Source organism: Trachemys scripta, chromosome 2, assembly GCF_013100865.1.
Source record: "Trachemys scripta elegans isolate TJP31775 chromosome 2, CAS_Tse_1.0, whole genome shotgun sequence".
NCBI lineage: Eukaryota > Metazoa > Chordata > Testudines > Emydidae > Trachemys > Trachemys scripta.
Window position 1 is genome coordinate 1,956,482 of NC_048299.1, and position 25,457 is coordinate 1,981,938.

The 25,457-nt window shown below is 44.2% G+C and overlaps 1 protein-coding gene across 5 annotated transcripts in view; it reads left to right on the top strand.

Moving 5' to 3' along the window:
• The window catches only part of LOC117871899 (KAT8 regulatory NSL complex subunit 1-like), a 122,274-nt gene that overhangs the window by 70,841 nt on the left and 25,976 nt on the right, over positions 1-25,457 (top strand). For all 5 annotated transcript variants that reach the window (XM_034759719.1, XM_034759718.1, XM_034759716.1 and 2 more), the window contains 3 exons: positions 4,525-4,652; positions 21,822-22,023; positions 23,445-23,610. In XM_034759719.1, the coding sequence (XP_034615610.1) occupies positions 4,525-4,652; positions 21,822-22,023; positions 23,445-23,610 (496 nt within the window). The remainder of the gene's footprint in view (positions 1-4,524; positions 4,653-21,821; positions 22,024-23,444; positions 23,611-25,457) is intronic.

The following is a 25,457-nucleotide window of genomic DNA, read 5'->3' on the forward strand; positions in this document are numbered from 1 at the left end:
ACCGTCCTTCCGCTAGTACCCAGTCGTCATCAAAACAGCAATTTTGATGGGGTTGATTGAAGACTCAAATCCTCCCTTGGCTGTAGTTTGCAAGCTGCAACCTTATGCTCACTTCTTCGTTTTTGGAGACCACCTTTCCCATTTGAACATTGGCCTACTAAATCCAGGGTTGTGAGTTCAATCCTTGAGAGGGGGCCATTTAGGGATCTGGGGCAAAAATCTGTCTGGGGATTAGTCCTGCTTTGAGCAGGGGGTTGGACTAGATGAGCTCCTGAGGTCCCTTCCAACCCTGATATTCTATGATTTCCAACAGGCCTGGCAACCTATTAGAACAGACAAGTGGATCATGGAGGTTATAATATTGGACTTCATCACCCTCTTCATGTCTCTCGCCACCACCTTCCCCATCCCTCTTCAGGGTCCCCTGACTAGGCCTTGACCCCTGTCTCAAGACTATACTTAGTCAAGAAGGACACTCCCTCTTTTATTTAGGAGCAGTAGAACCAGTCCCATCCCCTCAGAGAGGGAAAGGGTTTTACTCAAAGTATTTTCTCGTGCCAAAGAAGGATGAAGGGTGGAGACCAATTGTAGATCTAAGATAACTGAACAAATTTGTAAAATCTCAAAAGTTCCTGATAAGTGGAGCAGGTCACCATAGGTTCAAACAGAGGTCTTAGCAGTACCACATTGACATCCCAAGTCAGAGAAGGATCCTTAACCAGGGGGTAAAGATTCTCCAGACCATAATAAATATCAAGGACATATGGTGTGCAAAAATAGAAAACCCCTTAGTGGGGAATTAAAAGCTAATATCATGGTGAGGTGAACCTAATAGATATAACTGATCTAATTTTTGTAAGTCCAGTAAATAATCTATGATGACTGACAATGGGGAAGTTTCAGGCACAAAGTGGTGATGTTCTTGGAACCTCTTCCATTTCTGAAGGTAAGTAATTCGAGTTGACTCCTTTCTACTGTCTGCAGCTCCTGTGTCATATGGCAGCTTGCACCTTTGTGACGGGGCATGCAAGACTGTGCCTCCATTGCTTTGAGGCCTAGTTCAGGAGGGCCTATTCATCAACCAAAGACAGCTTGGACAAACAAGCAGGTTACGGTTTCTCTTCAGGTGAAGAACTCTCTGGATTGGTGGAAAGTTCAATGCAGTGTCTGCACAGGTGTCCATTTCTCTTCCCAGCTCGAACAATAACTGTGACAATGAATGCATTGCTGTGAGGGTGGGGAGCATACTTCAATACATTCACAACTCAGGGCAGACGGTCACCGTAGGAAACCAATCTCTATATCAATGTGTTGGAACTGAGGGAAGTCAGGAATGCCTGTGTTCAGTTCCTACCCCTCATCAAGTGCAAATCAATCAGAATCATGCTGGACAACGTGGCTTGCATGTTCTATATCTATGAACAGGGATGCGCAAGATTGCCTTCCTGTGCACAAAAGCTATAAAGTTATGGAACTGGTGTGTAGTCCATCAGATTTAGATCTCAGCCATTTACCTTCCTGGAGTCCAGTATGTCACAGCCAGTATGCTCAGCAGATGTTTCTCCCAGGACTGTGAATGGGAGTTGAACTCTCAGATCCTTCATGGGATATTCCAGAGGTTGGGACTTCCACAAGTGGACCTGTTCACCACATCCAGCGCAGGAAGTGCCCTTTATTCTGCTCAGGAGGTGGTCTTGTTCACCTTTCTTTGGGAGACACATTTCTCCTTCCTTGGAAAAAGGGTCTGTTCTATGCATTCCCTCCAACACAACTACTTCCAAGAGCGCTGAACAAGATCAGGCAGGACAAAACCAGGGTTATCCTCATAATGCTGACCTGGCCGAGGTAAGCTTAGTAACCTTACCTGCTTCACCTGTGTGTCCAACTGGCACGCCAACTTCTGACCCTCCCTCATCTCCTCTCCCAGGATACAGGTTGTGTGCTTCACCCCAACCTGGGGGGGTCATCCATTCTCCAAGCATAGCTCCTAGATAGTTCACAGGATTAGACTCCACCTGCTTGACAGGAGTACAGTAAGTAATACTAACTACACGATAAAAAGGAGTCAGTTCAAATTATTTACCTCCAGAAATGGAAGAGGTTTCAACCACTGGTGTCATGGTCATTGCCTTGTACCCGTGTCTCCATTTGAACCTATGATGACCTGCTCCTTGCTTCACTTTTCTATGAAGACACCCTTTCTAGTAGCTATCACATCAGCCTGCAGGCTTAGAGAAATTGGAGCCTTGATGTCAGGACCCCCTCTCCCCCCAATTTATAGTTGTTGTTTTTTGTTTTTGTTCGTTTTCAAAGGACAAGGTCTTTCTATAACTGCACCCAAAGTTCTTAGCTAGTGTTCTGTCAGATTTCCAACTTAACCAGTCTATCTGCCAATATTATTTCCTAAACCACATAAATCTCAGCAGTAGACTTCCCTTCATACGTTAAATGTACAATGGATTTTTATCTAGATGGGACAAGTAATTTCAGAAATCACCTAGACATTCTGACTCCATTGCAGAAACATCAAAGGAGTCCACAGTCTCTTCACAGAGACTGTTGAGATGTATCTCTGTGTGTATTACTGCTTGTTATGATACAGCTGGTGCTTTGCTCCCCAAAGGATTATAGCACACAATACAGATCACAAGCAACTTCCACAGTGTTAGTCAAAAACATTCCAGTGTCTGAAAGATTCAGAGCTGCTACATGGGCTTCAGTGCATAACTTTTCTGAACATTATGCTTGGTCCACACTCTCAGATCTGATGCAGTACTTGGATCTGCTGTACTGTCTTCAGTCTTGGACTTGATTCCTAAGTTCCCTCCCCCCTGTGAGGATACAGCTCCGGAGTTACCTGAAATGGAGCACCCATAGGGACACTAATCGAAGAAGAAGAAAAGGTTACTCACCTGGTGCAGTAACCGTGGTTTTTCGAGATGTTTCCCTATGGGTGGACCCACCCTTCTTCCCACCTGCTTTGAACTGTTCTTGTTGGACATTCAGATAGAGAAGGAACTGAGGGCAATTTGCCTGTGCAGCCCTGCATACCCTAAGAGTGCGGCATGAGCTTGTATGGCAAGCATGCGCAAGCTGAACAGACACTGCTAATGGAAAGAGGCACATGCACACATGAAGTGGAGCATCCATAGGGACACGCATCTTGAAGAACTACAGTTTCTGCGCAAGGTGAGTGACCTTCTTATTTTTCACTAGCACTAAATTCTCATAAAATGTAGATGCATGCACACATCAAGCTTTAGGTCTAAAAGCTTAATGTCAGAGTCCAAGGTCCTTTTACAGTGTTTCAGAATCGTGTCCAGTAAGTATATAAATGTGCCCCTAGACGACCAGAAATCCTGGATTGATGCTAGCATTTGGCTAGGGTTACCATATTTCAACACTGAAAAAAGGGGACACTCCACGTGGGTCTGGCCCTGCCCCAACCCCGCCCCTTCCCCAAAGCCGCCGCCCCAACTCTGCCCCCTCCTCTGAGCACCCTGCGCATTCCCCCTCCTCCTTCCCACTCTGATCTTGGTTGGGGGTTGCTAGGTGCTTCCCTGTTCCCCACTCACCCTGCAGCCCCTGCACCCCCCTGCCCCTGCAGCCTCTGTGCCCCTGCCTTCCCTGCTCCTCCTCGCCCTGCAGCCCCTGCACGCCCCCGCCCCTGCAGCCTCTATGCCCCCGCCTGCCCTGCTCCCCCGGCAGTCTCTGCCTGTTGGGGGCTTCAGATGCTCGGCGGCACGGGTCCCTGCAGCCCCGGCCGCAGCTTCCTTCCTGCCACCGAGCACGTTCCCCGGCCTGTCTGTCCCCACCGGAAACAGCTCCCGCGGCGCCGGGTTCCAAGCTGTGCGGGGCAACGGGGCCACAGGAAGGGTCCCCCAGTGGCCGGGGGGGCCCCGCCCGCGAGGGAAGCCCGAGCCCCACCCCGTTCCCCGCCTGAGCATTGTAGCTGGGGCAGCTGGGCTGCGCTGCGGACCCGGCGGATCGTGCTGGGCGGACCCTGGCTTATGCCTCCCTATTTCCCCGGACATGTCCGGCTCTTTGGAAATTCCCCCCGGATGGGGATTTGAGCACCAAAAAGCCGGACATGTCCGGGGAAATCCGGACGTATGGTAACCCTACATTTGGCTAAAGTTTTGGGACCGTTCGTATGAAACAAAATTTTTGTTACACCAAAGCTGCTCGTATTCCAAGTGAAGCTGGCAAGCAATGAAAGTGGTTTCCAGTTTATAGATCAGAGGACTAGAAATTGTATTTGACAACTTTTTGTAACATGTAAGAATGCAATTTAAAATCACTGACGTGGGGTGATTTGACGAATCTTTCTTTGATCCTTGAATCAAAGTGGATGGAAAGAAACTGTAAATAATTGATTGCATTGGGACTGCCTAACTATGTTCAGCATTATTTTTAATTGCAAAATGCTACTTAGATTGATTACATTTTTTCTCCCCATCCCTCTTCAAAGTTCATTCTTTCATCAAGCTATCCTGAGTTTGAGATTTTATTTTTCTCTTGCAGAGTTCTCGTCTTACGCAGTCTTTAGGAAACCCTATGTGTCAAAGTCCCTCCTGTACCCCCATCAGTGGGTCTCCAGGACCCCCAAAAGCCTGCACGTCACCCCACCAAGTCAACGGAAAAATTAACTGGTTAGTTCTTCTTTTCTTATAGGTTGACCAATCTCCTATTTGGGATTATTCTGAGTAATTATTATAATTAAGACATTTGTGATAGTGGCTGAGAATGTGATCATAGGTGAACCTTCTCTCTTAGAATACAATTCATGATGTAAAGAACCAAAATAAATACACATTCCTGATGGGGGAGAAATATATTTGAAGATAGATATTAGGTTATATATTGCGACCTACATTTTGTATCTAAAAATAGCATATAATGTTGCATATTTTGCAGAGTATTTGTTGCAGAGTGTTACATATAGCTTTATCTTCTTTTAATGTATGGATGGCCAGTGCTGTCCACAAATCCAAATGCATCTAATCTTTAAAGGTAACCTACAAAGGTTTCCCCCCCCCCCTTAAAATTGGATTTGTGACCCTTTTCATCATGTATAAAGAGAGCCTGAAAGACACTTTTTCTGCTTGTATTTCAACCATTGAAATATCAAAAATCAATCCTGTCTTCCCTAGTGATACTGAATGACTTCTTGGGCCTCAGCTGTTTAGAGCTCTCATCGTAATTAAAGTAGTGGGGAAAAGGGCATTGAATGTTTAACACACTCTTCCAAACAAGTGCTTGTTAGATATGGGAGTTAAAAAAACAAAATAAAACTTATGTAGCCTATAAGAATCTTCTCTCAGCTGCCCAAGTGTGTCTTTTTGTGATGTCATTAATGTAACTAGTTCTCCAGTCACCTTATTCTTTGGTGAGGGCCAAGTTACTCTATCCCCCAAAGTCCATGGGCTGGGAGTGAAAAGTTCACAGGCAAGAGGCAAATGTTATGGTCTGTACAACTCAGAATGAGCCTCTTATTAGCAAAATTTAAAATGTTATTTTAAAGACAGATTTTTTTTTTTAAAAAGTAAATGCATCTATGAAACCTTGTCTGTTGTCCACTAATTTATCACTCAGTGTATTCCTCCGTGACCAGTCTCTTCTCTTCTCCCTTGTCTTCCCTGCTTATGAACCTGCCGTCTGCACGCACTTTTTTTTAAATGTTTCCTACCTGCTGCTCCACTTTGAGAATCATTCCCATCCACCTTCCCTCTTTTTCCCTCCCCTTTTTTCCCTTCCCCCACCTCTGGGGATTTCTTGACTTATTCTCCGCCTCCAGCTCTCTGGAGAGTGGGCAGTTTAGAAGCAGCTGCTTTCATTCATTTGATCTTGTGGGGTCAAGCCAGTGGTGGCAGCAGAGAAAAGCGTGAAGCCTGGAAAGAAGTCTCCTTTGGCTCAGGGTGGAGGGACTGGCAAAGACTAGGCCAGGTAGGCAGCAGAGGGAGAAAAGGGACCTTCTCCTGTGGGTTCAGAGGCAGAGACGGGGTAGGGAGCCTCCTTTCAGCGTGGCCTGTAGGGCGCTCTGACCAAATGCTGGCGGAGAGAGGAAGGTCTCAGCTGCCTGGTCCCAATCAGGTGCAAGCTACCTCCCCAGCTCTCTGCCAGCCCTCTTTGACCTACCGCAGGCAGGCAGCTATGGGTAATAGGAAAGGGTTTAGAGGCTGGATCTGGGTGGCAGGCCATGTGTTTGACACCTGTGCCATAGTCTTCCAGTATTGACAAGACCTGAATTTCTAATGTGAAAATTTTTGTTTCCGTTTTTAAATAAACGGAACCATTTTTCAGGCCTTTCATCCTTTTTAAAGAAGCCCAAAATGGTAAAAGACTAATATTTTTCCTTTGCTGGCCGCCTGACTATGGAGGTTCATCCTGTGAAATCTATTTGTCTGAGCGTGCAGTGCTCCACCTTGATTCAAGTAGCCTCTGCTAAAGTAAAAATAGTTCTTACTGTAACCTCTTTGGGGGTTGCATTTAGCACCATTTTATGCTAATTGGGTACACCATTCAATTTCTGGCAAGTTGCTAATTAAACCCTCATTTGGGGAAAGTTTGAATGCCTGTTACTGTTACTATGAGGATTGCACATTTCTTGGATTTATATTTTAGTTGTTGTTCTGAGTGAGGTGGGATGCATTCCATTTTCAGGTTTAGCTGCTTACAAAACAGGTTGCCAGTTTTCCGTTGATGCTTAGTTTTAATAAACAGAATTATTCTATTGATTGCTAATTTTATTCAAAAGTGCCTTAAGCGTGCAGGTATTGCTGATGCAGTTGGATATATCAGACCATATTTTTGAGTATGCATACCTTTAATGTAGGGTTTGCTGCACAGACGCAAGGAAAACCTCCACGTTTGAAAGAGCAACTAACTGCTTTACGCTGTGCAGGGCTTTATTGCTGATCACCTCTCTAGTCGTGCTAGCTTGCATATTGGTGGTTGGAACAGAAATGAGATGAAGATAATTCTTTACAATTGTGAGAACCTTTTTATTAAAATTCTCCAAGCACTTTACAGTTATTAGTTGTCCCAGAAGCTGTGTGAGGTAGATAAAGCATTCACAGAGATCACTTCACGTGCCACTGAAACATGACAGCTGCATAACAACATACAGCAATGCTGTAGTTTAGGGTAGGAAGTAAAAACCAGTACAGAAAGTAAGGCAAATTCAAGAAGCAGCAGTGCATCTCGCAGCCATCCCCGCTTTTCACCTGCCGATCCAAGGACAGACAGTGTTTTCCCATGACATGACGGTCAGATTCTTGAGAGGGCTTAAGAGACTCTTCCCGCAGGTATGGGCTCTTGTCCCATAGTGGAATCTTATCTTGGTCCTCTCTAGGCTCATGGTTAGCCTTGGTGTTGCACCTGGGCTGCTACCATGGTGAAAACTTTTGTGAATACCCTGGGTGGTGTAGCAAGCCCAAAGGGGAGTGCTCATGTCCATTCCACAACCTGCCCTCCTTCCCCACAGTCAGTTTCCGGCAAGAGGGAACTGAAGGTGGGGGGAGCTGGTGGCGCCCCTTATACCGTGTCATACAGGCACCGCTCCAGAGGGCGCCAGAGTCGGTTCCCTACGGATACTGCTGAGGGAAAAACTTTGGGCACCGGTGCATGTGGCTAGCGCACACACCTAATACGGAATGGACATGAACAACACATCTCAAAGAACACCAGTTATGGAAAAGGTAACTGTCATTTGTCTTAATCCCCTCTTCTGCCAGCTGCTTGGAGGTGGTGATTTCAGGTTCATCTCCCCAAATAGCCTTACTGACCTCACATCCCAAGACTATCAGAACTTTGGAGAGAGTCTTCGGCCAGCTAGCAGCACGCTGAGATGAGGATTTCTCTGAACAAAATCACCGTTAAAGACTTTGCAAAAATGAGAGCAGGTCACATGAAACAAGGGGTTCAGATGCCAACCAGGTGCATATAAACTAGTAGGTGACTTCTGGTGCTGAGTATATAGAAGGACAGGTAAATACAGGCCCCAAGGAATTGTGGGAAGGCATTGCAGGACTATCAGAGCCAGAGTTTTGTAACCCAGTTTTTCAACCTGTGTCCAGCCTGCCAAGTGGTTGGGTTACAGCCTGTGTTAAAGTGAAACCCAGACTCTAACTTGTACCCCCAACTGGTTAAGCAAGCCTGGATTCAAATCACCTACAAGCCCACATGAAAGATTTGTGTGTGGACAGTAGGGGAGGTTTGGGCTAAAACCCAGGTAATAGCTCAGGCTAACTCTGCAATGAAAACATACCCTGTCAGAGAGATGAACACTATCTACCAAATCTCAAGCACTTCTTTCTGCAATACTTAGCTGTTCCTTTCATTCAAGTACTGACTGGGCCTGACCCTGCTTAGCTGAGATCAGTCCAAGATGGTATGATTACAGGCTTCAGGACGTCTGCATTCTGTAGTGTGAGCACATCATTCACACTCTCGTTAGAGAATGGCTATTTCATTTCATGAATCACTGATGGTTGCTTATGCAGCTTTTGAGTTGGGCCTACAGTTGTACTCTCCAATAATGCAGGAGCATAGCACATAAGGAGCTTTAAATAGAGGTGTTTAAAACTACAGAGAAGTAAAGAATACAGGCCATTCTGGGTAGAAGTGATCCTGTTTGTAATTCTGCATGGCGCCACAATGATGTGCGAGTAACTTCCAACTGACAATGCTTTAAAATACAGCAGTGCGCTCCAAGCAGGAATGTTTCTAATGTTCTAGAGGTAAAGAACTGAGCAGTTGTACAGCGCCTTATTTTAGACAGTTTCAAAGGGAAATTAATAACATTTCTGCCACTTCCGCCACCATCTTTGCCACTTATAGGCTTTGCAGCAGAAGCAGGTCTTTCGAGGTGGGATTATCAAAGAACTATTTTAGTGAACAGATTTGGTGAATATATTTTAAGCACAAGGGCAGCATGGAAAAGGGCATGGAGATACCTGTGAGAAGCTGATGAAAGGTGTATCAGTGCAAGTGTCACTGGAAGAAACGGCTTTGTGATGTAGGGCCTTGAGAGCAAGGACGAGAAACTTGAATTAGATATACAGCCAGTGAAGTGGCATTTGAGTGACTTGAATAGGAGATTAACATGGTAAAAACAGAGAAGAGAATTTTATAAGCAGCACTTTTGGACATAGCTGATGGGTGGAAGAGAAGCAAGAATATCAAAAAGACTTGAGAGGAGATAATTAGGGTGTGGATGAAAAAGAGATCGAAAGGAAGAGGCAGACTAGTTATGGTTTGGACATGGGCAAAGGGAAGGAAGCTGAAAATGGCTTCCAGGTTACAAGCCTGTGAGACGAGGAGAATATTTGAATGTAATGCAGAATGGAAGTAGCAGAGATTAGGAGCAAAGAATGAGTGCTAACTGACCATATTAAACTTTAGATAATGGTGGGCTGTCCAAGATAAAACATTAAAGACAGTGAAAGATGCAAGACTAAAGCTATGGATGGTCATGGACTGCTATTCATATGCAAGTTGCAAAGTATAGTTGTCAAACTTAGAACTGCCTAAAATTTAAGAGACTCGGTGTGTGAGGTAATATCTTTTAGGGGACCAACTTCTGTTGCTAACAGAGACAAGCTTTCAAGCTCCACAGGTCCTGAAGAAGAGCTCTGTGGAGCTCAAAAGTTTGTCTCGGTCACCAACAGAAGTTGGGAGTCACTAAAAGATGTTCTCACTCATCTTGTGTGTCTCATGTTCTGGGACCAAGACGGCTACAATAATAATGTAACCACGAAGTAAAATTCAAAACACTTTCAAAATAAACCAGGTAAGGTGGATAATTTTGCAGATATCTCATCTGTTGGTGATATGCATTTATATTGCTCATATATACAAATCTGAATGTTTACTCTGTACGTGTCAGTCATGACTGTAAGGTTAAGTCTAGACTTCCCTTCTTAACGTGCTAACTTTCAATTGAAGTATCCAATTTTTTTGCAAATTGGTGTATTTAAAATAGGTATGAGCTTATTTTTCTGAGAACTTAAAGTTCAGGTTTAAAATGGTTATATGCTACTTAATCAAAAATTACTTGCATCTTAAATGTTTCTTCAGCCCACTTGTTCCCAACAGCAATATTAACTTTTGTATTCATCTTTTCCTGCAAGGGGAAGGAAAAAGAACTAATAAAGTGAGAGGGGAGGCATGATTTATATTGCTGCCTATACATTTAATGGACACATTAACTTTGATAAAGCAAAGAAACTGTACTAGGAATTTAAGTAGCTAGAAATGCCTAGTACCAAAAGAAGGAAAGATCAAGAGCCGGAGTGGGTAGTAATGCATTTTAGGGGAAAACGGTGTGTGGTTGGTTGGTTCCAAGTTCCCTAGAAGTAGATTATAACCCACATTCATGCCTGACTAACCTAATTGCCTTCTATGAGGAGATAACTGACTCTGTGGATGAGGGGAAAGCAGTGGATGTGTTATTCCTTGACTTTAGCAAAGCTTTTGATACGGTCTCCCACAGTATTCTTGCCACCAAGTTAAAGAAGTATGGGCTGGATGAATGGACTATAAGGTGGATAGAAAGCTGGCTAGATTGTCGGGCTCAACGGGTAGTGATCAACTGCTCCATGTCTAGCTGGCAGCCGGTTTCAAGTGGAGTGCCCCAGGGGTCGGTCCTGGGGCCGGTTTTGTTCAATATCTTCATTGATGATCTGGAGGATGGCGTGGACTGCACTCTCAGCAAGTTTGCAGATGACACTAAACTGGGAGGAGTGGTACATATGCTGGAAGGTAGGGATAGGATACAGAGGGATCTAGACAAATTAGAGGATTGGGCCAAAAGAAACCTGATGAGGTTCAACAAGGACAAGTGCAGAGTCCTGCACTTAGGACGGAAGAATCCCATGCACTGTTACAGACTAGGGACCGAATGGCTAGGAAGCAGTTCTGCAGAAAAGGACCTAGGGGTTACAGTGGACGAGAAGCTGGATATGAGTCAACAGTGTGCCCTTGTTGCCAAGAAGGCTAACATTTTGGGCTGTATAAGTAGAGGCATTGCCAGCAGATTGAGAGACGTGATCGTTCCCCTCTATTCGACATTGGTGAGGCCTCATCTGGAGTACTGTGTCCAGTTTTGAGCCCCACACTACAAGAAGGATGTGGAAAAATTGGAAAGAGTCCAGCAGAGGACAACAAAAATGATCAGGGGGCAGGGGCACTTCACTTATAAGGAGAGGCTGAGGGAATTGGGGTTGTTTAGTCTGCAGAAGAGAAGAATGAGGGGGGGATTTGATAGCTGCGTTCAACTACCTGAAAGGGGGTTCCAAAGAGGATGGATCTAGACTGTTCTCAGTGGTACCTGATGACAGAACAAGGAGTAATGGTCTCAAGTTACAGTTGGGGAGGTTTAGGTTGGATATTAGGAAAAACTTTTCACTAGGAGGGCGGTGAAGCACTGGAATGGATTACCTAGGGAGGTGATGGAATCTACTTCCTTAGAGGTTTTTAAGGTCAGGCTTGACAAAGCCCTGGCTGGGATGATTTAGTTGGGGATTGGTCCTGCTTTGAGCAGGGAGTTGGACTAGATGACCTCTTGAGGTCCCTTCCAATCCTGATATTCTATGATTCTATAAGTACTAAAAAAGCTCTTCCTTCTTAGCTTGTGAGATCATGAGATCCCAACCCAGGGTGGTATGGTTATGGACACAAAATAGGCCTCTGGAACTTGAGCTAAAGGAAAATCTCAATGTGCTGCCATCAGTAGAGCATATAACTTCTTCGCCCAGCCAATAGGGGAAGCATGACTCCATCCATATATAAAGGCAGTGATGTATATGCACAAGCCTAGAATTGAAGAGGGCACCTCTGAGGCAGAGCCACTTACTTATAGATTTTATTAGAAATGTTTAACTATGAGTTGAAAAAAGACTGTCTGAATTTATAGCTCCAAAAGTGAACAGGTTTTTTAAATGTGAACCTACAAAACTAGCTAAGACAGATTTATCCTTCTCCAGGCATTCATTTCCTAAAACAATGCAGATATATAATAGTTTTTGTTATTTGGAATTCACTTAATTTTGCATGTGCAGCGCTTTCATAAAGTGGTGATAGGCACCACCAAAAACAACTCCAAATATAATGTACATAACAATTTAAATTAAACATTTTAAAAGAGCCTCCGTATTTTGTTCATTATAAGTGTGGGCACAATATATTTTCTTTTCTTTTCTTCTCTCCCCTTCCATCTCTTTTATGTTTACATTGTATGTATGTGAATATATATAAAAGCTATTTTTCCTCATACATTTTTCAAGTGTCCCATTTCAGCTTCATTTCTATAGAATTTACATTACTAGCATTTCATATGCACTGGAATTAAGTATCGGAGGTACAGATCGTTAGAGCTGGGTGAATTTATTGTATGGTTCAGCCGGCAAACCAAAAAAATCAGGAAAAAAAATTTGGTTAGGGTCAAAAAACGTTCAGAATTTGTCAACAAATTGGAAAAGTCTGTTACAGGTCATAAGGAACATTTCATTCTGGTCAGCTTCAGAAAACTGTATGTGCATTCATCCCCCTTGTGTAACCTTTAGCCTTGTGGTTAGGGCACTTTCTTGGGATGTGGAAGAACCAGGTTTGAATTCCCATTCTGGAGCAGGGACTTGAACTCAAATCTCTCCCCTTCCAGGTAACCAACATCACCTACAGGCTATTCTGGGGTGGGTTGCTCTCAATCTCTCCTGTTGAAGCTCTGTTCCACTTTGTGTATATACTAAAAATATTAATTGAAGCAGAGACTTGAATTCAGGTGTCACCCCTGCCATATGAGACCCCTAACCAGCCTATAGACCAGGGGCCTCAAACTCAAATGATCATGAGGGCCACATGAGGACTAGTACATTGGTCCGAGGGCCGCATTACTGACACCATCCCCCTGCCGCCCTCGGCCCCGCCCCCACTCCAACCCCTTCCCCAAAATCCCCACCCCAGCTCTGCCCCCTCCCTGCCCCCAGAGGGTGCAAGAGGAGTGCAGGGTGTGGTTGGGGCTCAGGGCAGGGAGTTGGGGTGCAAGAGGATTGTGGGGTATGGTAGGGGGCTCAGGGCAGTGGGTTGGGGTGCAGGGTGCGGCAGGGGGCTCAAGGCAGGGGTCAGGGTGCAGGGTACGGCAGGGGGTCGGGGTGCAGCATGGGGCTCAGGGCAGTGGGTTGGGGTGTGGGGTGGTCAGGGTGCAGGGGGGTGCAGCAGGGGGATCAGGGCAGTGGGTTGGGGTCAAGAGGAATGCGGGGCAGGCAGGCAGGGAGCATGCCCTGCTCCCGGTGCTCGTCCTGCCACTCTGGTAAACACTGGGGAAGGGCGGGGGGGGGGTGCGAGGGGCTCGCGGGCTGCAGAAAATCACCCCGCGGGCCGCGTGTTTGAGACCCCTGCTATTGACTATTCTTCTCTGTCTCTCTTGTTGAAGCTGTTCCATTTTGTATCAGAAAGACAGAAGATTTGAATCCATGTCTCATACCCCCCCAGCTGCGTGCCTTAATCACTAGGCTGTAGAGTCATTTTCTCTTTCTTGCCCAGTGAGTATTTAAGTATTTATACAAAGTGAAACAACTTCAGGAGGCGAGATTGAGAGCAACCCACCCCAAAATAGTCTATTGGTTAGGAGGGGAGAGTTTTCAGTTCTGATCACTTCTCCAGAGTGGAAATTCAAACATACCAGTTAAGTACCCTAACTGCTGGGCTATAGTGTCTCTCTCTCTCTCTCTCTCTCTCCCCCCCCCCACCCCCCCGCTCTGAAAAAATGGGACTTTAAGTGAAACAATGTTAAGCTAATCCAATTTCCCCATAAGAATTAATGTAAATGAGGGGGTTAGGTTCCAGGGAAATTCCCCCCCCACCACACACACACAATGTATAAGTTTTAAACAAACAATTTAATACTGGTACACAGTGATGATGATTGTGAAGCTTGGTTGAGGTGGAGGAGTCAGAAGGTGGGATATTTCCCTTACTGCTAAATGATGAACTAGCAATTGGCTGAGCCCTCAAGGGTTAACTCTCTCACTTTACAAGGAAGCAGGAATGGAGGGAGATATGTGCATTCCCCTTTAAGTATACTGCCTTGTTAATTAGATCAGCTTGCTGAGACCGCAGTTGCTGCTGCCAGGAAGCTCCCTCTGTCCTGAGCCCTGTCATGTGTCTCCCCTGCTCTATGGAAAATGGTGTAAGTGGGGTGCAGGAGCAGGGGGCGGGGACACCCTGACATTAGACCCCCTCTTCCCTCCTCCCCCCCCCCCCCACACAACAAGCAGGAGTCTTGGGCTCCAAGGCAGAGGGCAGGAGCAGCACATGGCAGTGGGGGAGGGACAGCTGGAATTGCTAGCCTGCTGGGCAGCTGCTGGGCAGGGAACTTAGGGGAGCGGGGAGCTGATAGAGGGGCTGCCGGTCCACCCTGGTTCCAAGCCCCCACCAGCTAGCTGCAACGGGCTGCTCTTCCTGCAAGCAGTGGACAAAGCAGGCGGCTGCCAAACAACGTTAGAAGGGAGCATTGCACAACTTTAAACGAGCATGTTCCCTAATTGATCAGCAACATAACATTAACCCGGATGACTTTAAGTGAGGAGTTACTGTAGTTTTGGGTCAATAAGCACATTCTAACTGCTCTGTGAACTTTCCCCAGTGACCTGCTAATAACCTTCCCTATGTCTTGCAGGAAAGTACATGCATAGTACTGAAAGGAAATTGAGTCTCCACATTTACTCAGTCTTTCTGAGACAGTTGACCTTGCATTGTCTAAGGCAACAAAATATGAACTAGAATCTGGGCTAACAGTATCTAAATCCTTCTCTTTGAAATGTAAACTCTAACAAACTGGTGAGTTGGAGGTGAAAAGGCTATGCTTTATGCACTACATATAGAGATGGGTGATTATTTATCCAAAAAAAAAAAAAAAAAGTTTAGTCACTGAAAAATGCAGTTATGTGTTTATGGAAAAGAGAGGGGAATTGCCTGGGTTTTCTCGTGTAATCACTCATCTGAGTGCTAGCTTACCTTTTACCACCCCCAAACAACTACAGATAAAAAAATTGTTAATATTGTAATGACTTTGTTAGACTTTTATGCCTGTGCTTTTTTTCAGGGAATGTTTGTACTTGTTTTTAATGTTTTATATATGTAAAGATTTAAAGTGTGGATTTTCCAAGCAGTCATATGTATTCAAATGCAGTTAGTGTTCTGAGGAAGAAAGCGTGATCCAGTGGTCAAAAGGGTAATGAGAGTCTCAGGATTCCTCATATATGAACATAAAAATGGCCATACTGGGTCAGACCAATGGGCCATCTAGCCCAGTATCCCGTCTTCCAGCAGGGGCCGATGCCAGATGCTTCAGAGGGAGTGAACAGAACAGGGCAATTTATTGGGTGATCTATCCTGTCATCCAGTCCGAGCTTCTTGCAGTCAGAGGTTTAAGGACACCCAGCGCATGAGGATGCATCCATAACCATCTTGGCTAATACCCATTGATGGACATACCCTCCATGAACTGATCGAAGGGCTTGTCTACACTGGCACTTTACAGCGCTGCAACTTGCTCACTTTAAAGTGCCCGTGCAGACTGTGCACCAGCGCTGGGGGTCGCGCCCCTCAGGGAGGTGGTTTTTTGAGAGCACTGGGAGAGCTCCCCCCCAGCGCTCTCTCCCAGCGCTCTGCCATGACTACACAAGCCACGTTAGTGCTGCCGCAGCAGCCAGGGACGGCTCCAGCTATTTTGCCACCCCAAGCGGCGGGGGGGGAAGAGCGGCTGCTCTACCACGCTGCTTCATTCTTCGGCGGCAGTTCAGCGGCTGGTCCTTCCCTCCGAGAGGGACCGAGGGACCCGCCACCGAATTGCCGCCGAAGCCCCGGACGTGCCGGCCCTGGCAGCAGTGCTTGAACGTTGCCGGTGTAGACCAGCCCGAATTCTTTTTTTAACCCAGTTTATACTTTTGGCCTTCACAGCATTCTCGGGCAATGAGTTCCACAGGTTGATTATGCCTTGTGTGAAGAAATACTTCCAACCTGTTAATTTCATCAGGTGACCCCTGACTTGTGTGTGTTGTGAAGAAGTAATTAACGCTTTTTCCACACCATTCATGATTTGATAGACCTCTGTCACATCCCCCTCAGTCGTCTTTTCCAAGCTGAACAATCCAAATTATTTTAATCTCTTCCATACTCTAATCATTTTTGTTTACCCTTCTCTGTACTTTTTCCAATTCTAATATATCTTTTTTGAGATGGGGTGACCAGAACTTCATGCAGTATTCAAGGTGTGGGTGTTCCTTGGATTTATATAGTGGCATTATGGTATTTTCTGTCATCTTATCTGTCCCTTTCCTAATGGTTCCTAACATTGTTCGCTTTTTTGACCTCCGCTGCACATTGAGCAGATGTTTTCAGAGAACTGTCCACAAGATCTTTCTTAAGTGGTAATAGCTAATTTAGACCTCATCACTTTGTATGCATATTTGGGATTATGTTTTCCTATGTGCATTACTTCGCTTTTATCAGCCTTGAATTTCATCTGCCATTTTCCTGCCACTAGTTTTGTGAGATCCCTTTGTAATTCTTTATGGTCTGCTTTGGTCTTAACTATCCTGAGTAATTCTCCATCATCTGCAGACTTCGTCACCTCCAGTGTTTGCCCCTTTTTCCAGATAATTTATGAACATGTTGAAAAGAACTGGTCCCAACAGATCCTTGGGGACCCTGATATTTAACACTCTTCATTGTGAAAACTGACCATTTATTCCTACTCTTTGTTTTCTGTTTAACTAGTTACTGATCCATGAGAGGACATATCCCATGGCTCCTTACTCTGAGTAACAACCTTTGGTGAGGGACCTTGTCAAAGGGTTTCTGAAAGTGATCCACTGGATCACTTTGGCCACATGTTTGTAGATACCCTCAAAGAATTGTAATAATTAGCGAGGAATGATATCCCTTTATAAAAACCATGTTGACTCTTCCCCAACATATCGTGTTCATCTGTCTCTGATAATTCTATTCTTTACTATTGTTGCCACCAGTTTACTTGGGACTGATGTTAAGCTTATCCACCTGTAACTGCCAGGATCACCTCTAGAGCCTTTTATTAAAAATTGGTGTCACATTAGCTATCCTCCAGTCACCTGGTACAAGGCTGATTTAAGCAGTAGGTTACATACCACAGTTAACTCTTCAGTGAATACCACCTGGTCCTGGTGATTCATTACTGTTTAATGTATCAATTTGTTCCAAAACCTGCTCTATTGGCCCCTCAGTCTGGGACAGTTCTTTAGATTTGTCACCGAAAAAGAATGGAAATCTCCCTCGCATCCTCTGCAGTAAAGACCGATGCAAATAATTCATTAGCTTTTCCAAAACAGCCTGGTCTCCCTTGCCTTGACTCTAATCCAGTTATTTAACGTATTTTGCTTCCTCTGTAAAATAGGAGTAATATGAATCCTCTAAGGTGTGTTTTTAGCTGAAGTGTTTTGAGATCCCATGATAAAATGTCATATAAAAAGGATATTCAGGGCCAAAATCTCAGCTATTGTTGAGCTGGAGACATTAATAAGTGTGCAAGAGTTGGAACAGTTGACCATACGTTTAAAGGAGTTATGTGAATTGAGGTTCACAAGTGCCACTGATAACTGGCAGTATTATCTGATCAGCTAAATATATATCAATCATAATTTCTCTTATATGTTTATCCCTGGCTCATTTCCTAAGAAAATCAGTTTGGATTCCCAACTTCAAAAGTTACAGCAAGAATGTAAGATTGCTTTTATGGCAATAGACCGTTCGTTGTGAAGTTGCAAGATAAAATGGTATTGTCTTAACACAGTCTGTTCAGTTGATGTGGAATACTGTGCTACTAATAAGAATGACCTTTATAAGTTATCTTGTTGTATATGTTTAAAGCAGGGCAGGGAAGTAAAAGGGTAATCGTGAGTAAGCAATTTCTTTGACAAGGAAAATTAGCTTAGTAGCGCTATGCATTGCTACAGTGCAGATTTAGGTTCACTTTGTGATGTTCTTTTCTTCCCCTCTCCCTGGGTTGGTGGGGACATGGAAGAGTTGTGAGGCAGCATGCTTACCTTCAGAAAGTAAGGTGAATCTCCCATTCAACAATCTATCTTCCTGGCTGAGCAACAGTTGTCATGCTCTGGAGGGGGTCCAGTCCAACAGACAAAAAGATCTGTTGCAGCACAGCAGAGCTGTGAGTGGGGACAAAGTTTAAAGCGGAACAAAGTGAAAGAATCATCAGGTCACAGAAGGACTTGGATCCTGTTGTCACAGTGGAGTTTGAGTTTGTGACCAGCCGTTATAAGAGTTCATTTAAATACAGTCCCTTCACATAACATCGTTAACATGTAGTTCCTAAATTAGTGGCTGTATTGTGTTCTGGCTTTGATAGTGAGTCAGTCTGTAACATCTGTAGGTGAATGGCGTTCTGTAGTGTAGATAGGACTGTTTGCATAACCTAGGCAGTCAATTCTCCTCTCTCCCGGATATGGGAAGACATTCCAAAGTGCATTGCATGAAGGGGAAAAAAACCCCACAATCCACTCCCTCAGCCAGCATGGGATGGCTGCTCAGATGTTCCCAGAATGTATGGGTACACACAGAGCTATGTAGCATGGTAGGGGTGCATAAGCCAGCAACAGCCGACACAGGGCTATGTCAGGAAAAAGACTGCTGTATAGTCATGATGAATAGTGGATGAGCAGATGTTGGCCTGTTTGTAGTCGACATAGTTCTGTCTTATATTGATGGAGCATTAGTATTAGATTTCTAATACTCCATGGAACCTTTTCTCGCAGTCAAATTACTATTTAACCGTTGGAGTGAAAGGGAGGTTGCCCAACTTCCTGGAATGTACAGGACAATTAAATAAAGCAGTTGAGCAAAGTAAAGGCTTTAAGTGCATCCTGCTGTCTGGCAAATATAATTAGTATGTGTCTGATAATTGTGAAACCTAAAATGACTGGATGTAGGCCTAGAAAGATCAAGTTTTCATTTGTAAAGTTGCAGCTTTTATTTGTTGAAAACATGTATAGTGCAGTTCTGAAAAAATTACTCTGTAAAAATAGCATAATGGGGATCCATGTTTATGTCTCAGTGATGTTGTTTCTAACAGCCAGTCCTGTGATCTCAACATGAAGTCTAAAAATTTAACTGGATTCTTTCTGAATCACACATCAATAGTAAAAGATTCTAGACATGGTGCTTTTAACAATTCTTCTGATAATATGCAATCCAGAAAAGAATCTAGCTTCCATATCTACATGGGTCCTACAGGGCTAACAGAAGTAAGTACTGATAAAAAGCTCATGTTCGTCCAAGTGAGCAAAGAGGGAGCAGGCCTTTTAAGTAAGATGATGCCATTTTTACAGAGTCACTTTTCGGGGGAGAGGGCACTTTAAAGTGCCAGGTTGCTAGATACATGTTGAAACACAGCTGTACAGTTCCTAGGGAGAACAGAAAAGGAAAATTCTTCCCATTTTTTTCTGGTCTTCTATTTACAAAAGAAATAGAGATAAAACAGCCCCTCACTAACTCCTGTCTTTAGATTTATTATCTGAGAACAAATGGAACCACTGACTGTAAAAGCCCACTCTGTTAAAGGGGGAGATGCATGCCATTAATAATAGAAACCTCAACTGCCTTAGACATGAAAATTGCAAATTTTAGCAGTTGATACAAATATAACTATTAAGGTCACTGGTTGGCAGGCTGGAATTTACTGGCTCCTAAGAGAACCTGTGGCCCAGAGTTCAAGACATATGGTCCCTGATATCCCCTCCTCAAAGTGTGCCCTCAGAGTGATTTGGGATCACACTTTTCAAGGTGATTCCTATGGAAAACTTGAACAAGAGCCAGAGCACGGACAGGAAGGTGTATGTAAGACATGGGAGGTAATAGTGGATCACAAGCTAACTATGAGTCAACAGCGTAACACTTGCAAAAAAAGCAAACATCATTCTGGGATTCTCATAGACTCATAGACTCATAGACATTAAGGTCAGAAGGGACCATTATGATCATCTGGTCTGACCCCCTGCATGCTGCAGGCCGCAAGACCCTTCCCTGTACTCTACCGTTGAAGTCCCCAGTCCTGTGTTTTAGTGATTTCAATCGGCTGAGACCCTCCTGCTAGTGATCCCTGCCCCATGCTGCGGAGGAAGGCGAAAAACCTCCAGAGGCTCGGCCAATCTACCCTGGAGGAAAATTCCTTCCCGACCCCAAATATGGCGATCAGTAATACCCCGAGCATATAGGCAAGAGTCTCTAGCCTGACCCTTGTTGGCCATTATGTTGTTCATGTACCATTGCTTGGTTTTCCTTGGCTACTATGTTTTATCATTAAACCATTCCCTCCATAAACTTATCCAACTTAATCTTAAAACCAGACAGGTCCGTTGCCCCTACCGTTTCCCTCGGAAGGCCGTTCCAATATTTTGTATGTATTTAGCAGGAGTATTGTAACCAAGACACAAGAAGTAATTCTTCCGCTCTACTCCACGCTGATTAGGCCTCAACTGGAGTACTGTGTCCAGTCCTGGGCATCACATTTCAGGAAGGATGTGGCCAAATTGGAGAAAGTCCAAAGAAAAGCAACAAAAATGATTAACGGTCTAGATAACATGACCTATGAGGGAAGACTGAAAAAATTGGGTTTGTTTAGTCTGAAGATGAGAAGACTGAAAAGGGACATAACAGTTTTCAAGTACATAAAAGGTTGTTACAAGGAGGAGGGAGAAAACTTCTTCTTAACCTCTGAGGCTAGGACAAGAAGCAATGGGATTAAATTGCAGCAAGGGCGGTTTAGGTTGGACATCAAGAAAAACCTCCTAACTGTCAGGGTGGTTAAGCACTGGAATAAATTGCTTAGGGAGGTTGTGGAATCTCCATCATTGGGGATTTTTAAGAGCAGGTTGGACAAACACCTGTCAGGGATGGTCTAGATAATATTTAATCCTGCCTTGAGTGCAGAGGACTGGACTAGCTGACCTCTTGAGGTCCCTTCCAGTTCTATGATTCTAATTGTTCTGCTACACTTGGCACTGGTGAGGCCCCAGCTGAAGTATTGTGTCCAATTTTGGGCACTACGGTTACAAAGGGTGTGGACAAATTTGAAAGTGCAGAGCAACAAAAATGATAAAAGGTTTAGAAAACCTGACCTGTGAGGAAGGGTTGGAAAAACTGGGCATGTTTAGCTTTGAGAAAAGAAGACTGAGGGGCAACCTGATAAGTCTTCCAATATATTAAGGACTCTTACAAAGTGGACGGTGATCAATTGTTCTCCATGTCCACTGCAGGTAGGGCAAGAAGTAATGGGCTTAATCTGCAGGAAGGTAGATTTAGGTTAGCTATCAGGAAAAACTTCCTAACTGTAAGGGTAGTTAAGCTCTGGAATAGGCTTCTATGGGTGGTCATGGAGTCCCCATCACTGGAAGCATTTAAAAACAAGTTGGACATAGGCTTGTCAGGGATGGTCTAGATTTACTTGGTCCTGTCACAGCGCAGGGGGCTGGACTTGATGATTTCTCGAGGTCCCTTCCAGCCTTACATTTCTATGATTTTATGACCTTCAGTATTTATTTCCAACTAGATGTATAAGCAGATGAGCATGTTTCCCCCCTAAAGAATTATTAGAACCTAAGTTAACACGGAGCACAGCTGTAGTAAAAACCCAAACTAATAAAAATCATTAGCTGTCTAAGAAAATACCTGGAGGTGATCGGTCAGCACAGCCATCACAGTGCAGTATTAACTTTTGCCTCTCTTGTTCTGAGTGAGGCTCACTGTCTTGTTTATTTATTTGGTTGCAGTTTGCACACAAGCCGCTCCAACAACATTTCTCTGGCCAGTTTGGAAGCTGAAGAAATTCTCAAACAGAAACGACTGGATAGCCTGGCTGCTGTACCCTCTGTACCAGACAACAGCTGTGTTGCAGCTAGAATCCGCCCCATTTGCAGATATAAGAAACGGAAGCTGGTCCGAGCTAACGCTGTCTCTCTCCTTAGCAAGAAGGTAGGTGCAAACTTTCAGTGAGTTTAGCCACGTCTGCTAAAATACAATCTAGCCTGCATTTTTTTTTTTTTAAGTATAAACACAATGGAGTACCCCCTTCACTCCCAGGATCTCCAACTGCATTATAAACATACCTCTGAGAGTAGATACTCTCATTTTGTTGATTTAGTTGGTGTTGGTCCTGCTTTGAGCAGGGGGTTGGACTAGATGACCTCTTGAGGTCTCTTCCAACCCCAATCTTCTATGATTCTATGATTTTACAAATGGAGAAACCAAGGCATAGAAATTGATTTGCCCAAGGTCACAGGGAAACTGTCAAGAGCTGAGCTTAGAGCCAGAGTACCTGAATCCCAGTCATGTGCTCAGACCATGCCTTTGTGAGCGGTGACAGCCTAACTATGGTTTTAGTTTCTGCACTAACGTAATTTCTATTTCCCACCACTTACCTTTAGCTTAGAGTGTTTACATTACAAACATCTTATTCTTTATTTTGATGTTTCCAGCTCAGTATAAGATATTTCTTGAAAATATCCAGTTTTCTCACATTGATGAGACTGATTTGATGGTCTTATTGCCTCTTTCTCTGTATGTAACATGTTAATTTCTGTTTCTTGGAATAATCTTGAAGCATGAAAATTAAATTTATTTTCCTTCTAGTCTTTGTCCTTGGCATTTGTTAGCACAAAGCCAACATGGCTCAATCTTGGTTACCAGCGCAATAAGAAAGACAGCTATGGGCAAAAAGTTGTTAATGCTCCCCCTTTTGATTGACTGAGCTTACAGAATACAACATATTATTAGAGGAAGAGGGCATCAAGTACATCAAATATTGTCAGTGGAAGAAAATTATATGATACAAGAAACAAGCTATACTCGGAAATGTCAAAAAAGGTTAACTTTGAATTGTCCCTTTAAAATAGCACCATATGTTAGTATTGTTATTATTATATAGGTATAATTACCAGATACCATAGTAATTCAGTTTTATGTTCAGCCACAAGGAGAATTCCAGTCTTATACTAGCGAAAATGATTTTTTCAAAGGATTAGAGGTGGAATCCCGGAGCAAAGAGGTGATTGTATTCCTTGCTGTGCCCTGCATACATGCTGTTACTGCTGCTGAGTGGGCACTGGGACCTGTGTGTCTGTGTTTGGTTTACTCTTTTGTTGGTTCACTGGAGATGATCCATTCCACAAGACCATTGTTATGTCTATCTTTCAAAACTTATCTAAATATTTCCTTTTTGAAAGTGTTGGGTGGTTTTTTTGTTTTTTTTTTGGTTAGGACATGAAACATAGTTTGTAGACATCAGACCCTGGAAACACTGGATCTGAATATCAGCATCCCTTCTTAAATTGAAGAAAACACTGGTGATTTTTCCCTTTTTAGATGGCTGATCTTTTTATTTTCCCTTCCACTAGCCGCAGAAACCTCTCACCATGAAGTGTAGCTGTGAATGGCCCAGCACTTGTATCCTGTGTGGTTGTAAAACCTCTATTCAGGCCATAGACCCAGACACTATGTCCTTAGAAGAGCGTATAGCACTGCTGGATTCTGGCTTCCATCCCATACTGTCGTTCTCTCCTGGTGAGTAGATTACATGTTCTTAGTATAAAATAAAGGACCTTATTCTGCAGGTGTCCTGCTCCTCCTTCCACTTACAGGCAAGAATGTTTAAAATACACTAAACTGAATTTTAGGGTAGTATATATGCAAGGAATCATCGGAGGCTGCCCACGAAGTTCTGCAGTGTGACCCTAATTCCCCTTATTTTTAATACAGAGATACAGCCCATGGAGACTACAGGTCCCAGCGTACCATGCTCTGAATAGAAGGGTACTGCTATTTTTACTCTGTTTAATGTTTAAATAGATGAGCTCTTGACAGTGCCACTGCAGCCCTCTCTTGAGTGTCCCTCCTGGAAAGAAAAATCTTTTTGTTACTGCTTCATTTTCCATGGAAAAACTCCCAGATTCTTTCCAGGGAAGGAATAGGATCTTTAAAAGGGGAACTTGGAAAGCCAGACCAAATCTTAACCTAATCTTTTTTTTCTTGTGTTTGTTAGTAAAGTCTGCCGCTATTTTTGTATTTAAAAAATAAGTAAGTTCTAAAAGTCTAACCCTCATAAAGAGCCCCTGTCTCCATGGGCTGCAACAGCAAACCAGCAGGGGACAGTCTCACCCCCTTTAGAGTAACACTAAACTAATTGGCATACATGCACAAAAGAGAACAATGCGGAAGGAAACAAATGGTAGGAGGGATTATTAACAGGAAACCTACTCAAAAATGACTAAGGGCTTGTCTACATTGGCAGTTTACAGCACTACAACTTTCTTGCTCAAGGGTGTGAAAAACCACCCCCCTGAGCGCAGCAAGTTTCAGCGCTGTAAAGCGCCAGTGTAAACAGTGCACCAGCTCTGGGAGCTGTGCTCCCATCTCTAGTAGCTATGCCTCTCATGGAGGTGGGTTTTTTAGAGCCCTGGGAGAGCTCTTTCCCAGCGCTCTGCCGTGACTACATAAGCCATGTTAAAGCACTGCCAGTGTAGACTAGCCCTAAAACTCATTTCAGTGCTGGTTTTTAGGCAGCACTCTCCCCAAAATGTATTTTAAGAGAAAATCTATTTTTCCAGTGTTGATGAAAAGATTCCCCCTGAGGGTTATCATAGATGAGGCCTCACCTCTGAATTCTCATTATTTGGTATGTGATTGGTTTGGTGCCAGCCAGTGACAGTCAGCTAAATTCTGCTGGTGACTCAGGAATTGTTTGATTTCACGTACCCTATTAGACTTTCTCTAGTATATTTACTATTGTTAAAATTTAACTTTTGGGACAGTGAACATCTGGAAACTGGGTGTATTCAAAGTTAGGTCAGGACTCGGCTCTTGGAAGGGAGACTTGAGTAGGTTTCACCACACAAGTGGTTATATAAGGACTGATGCCTGGGAAGATAAAACTGGGAAGAGGGGACTCTTACAGCTCGGAAGGGAAAACAAGACACTCGGTTTTGGAGGAAATTTAGGTAGAATTATTCTTCAAGTGATTGTCCACATATATTCTGTTCTGGTGCCCTTGTGCCTGAGACCGGATTGTGTGTGTGTTTGGGCTGCCCCTGTGTCCTGAATGCCCTGTTGCTCCTGGTAGCCGAGGGCATAAAGGTTAGGGCAGCCACAACGATCCTTCAGTTCCATCTGAGGCAGAGACAGAATCCCTGGCAGTGTCTGCATCTCTGGGCACTGTGCGATTCTTTTGCTCTAGTTCAGGGGTTCGCAAACTTCATTGCACCATGACCCCCTTCTGGCAACAAACATGACTACATGACTACAAGAAGCCTGAGCTTGCCTGAGCCCAACTGCCCCAGGGTGGGGAGGGGAAGCTGAAGCTCCTCCGCTCCAAGTGGGGGGTGGGAAGTCAAAGCTGAAGCCAAAGGGCTTCA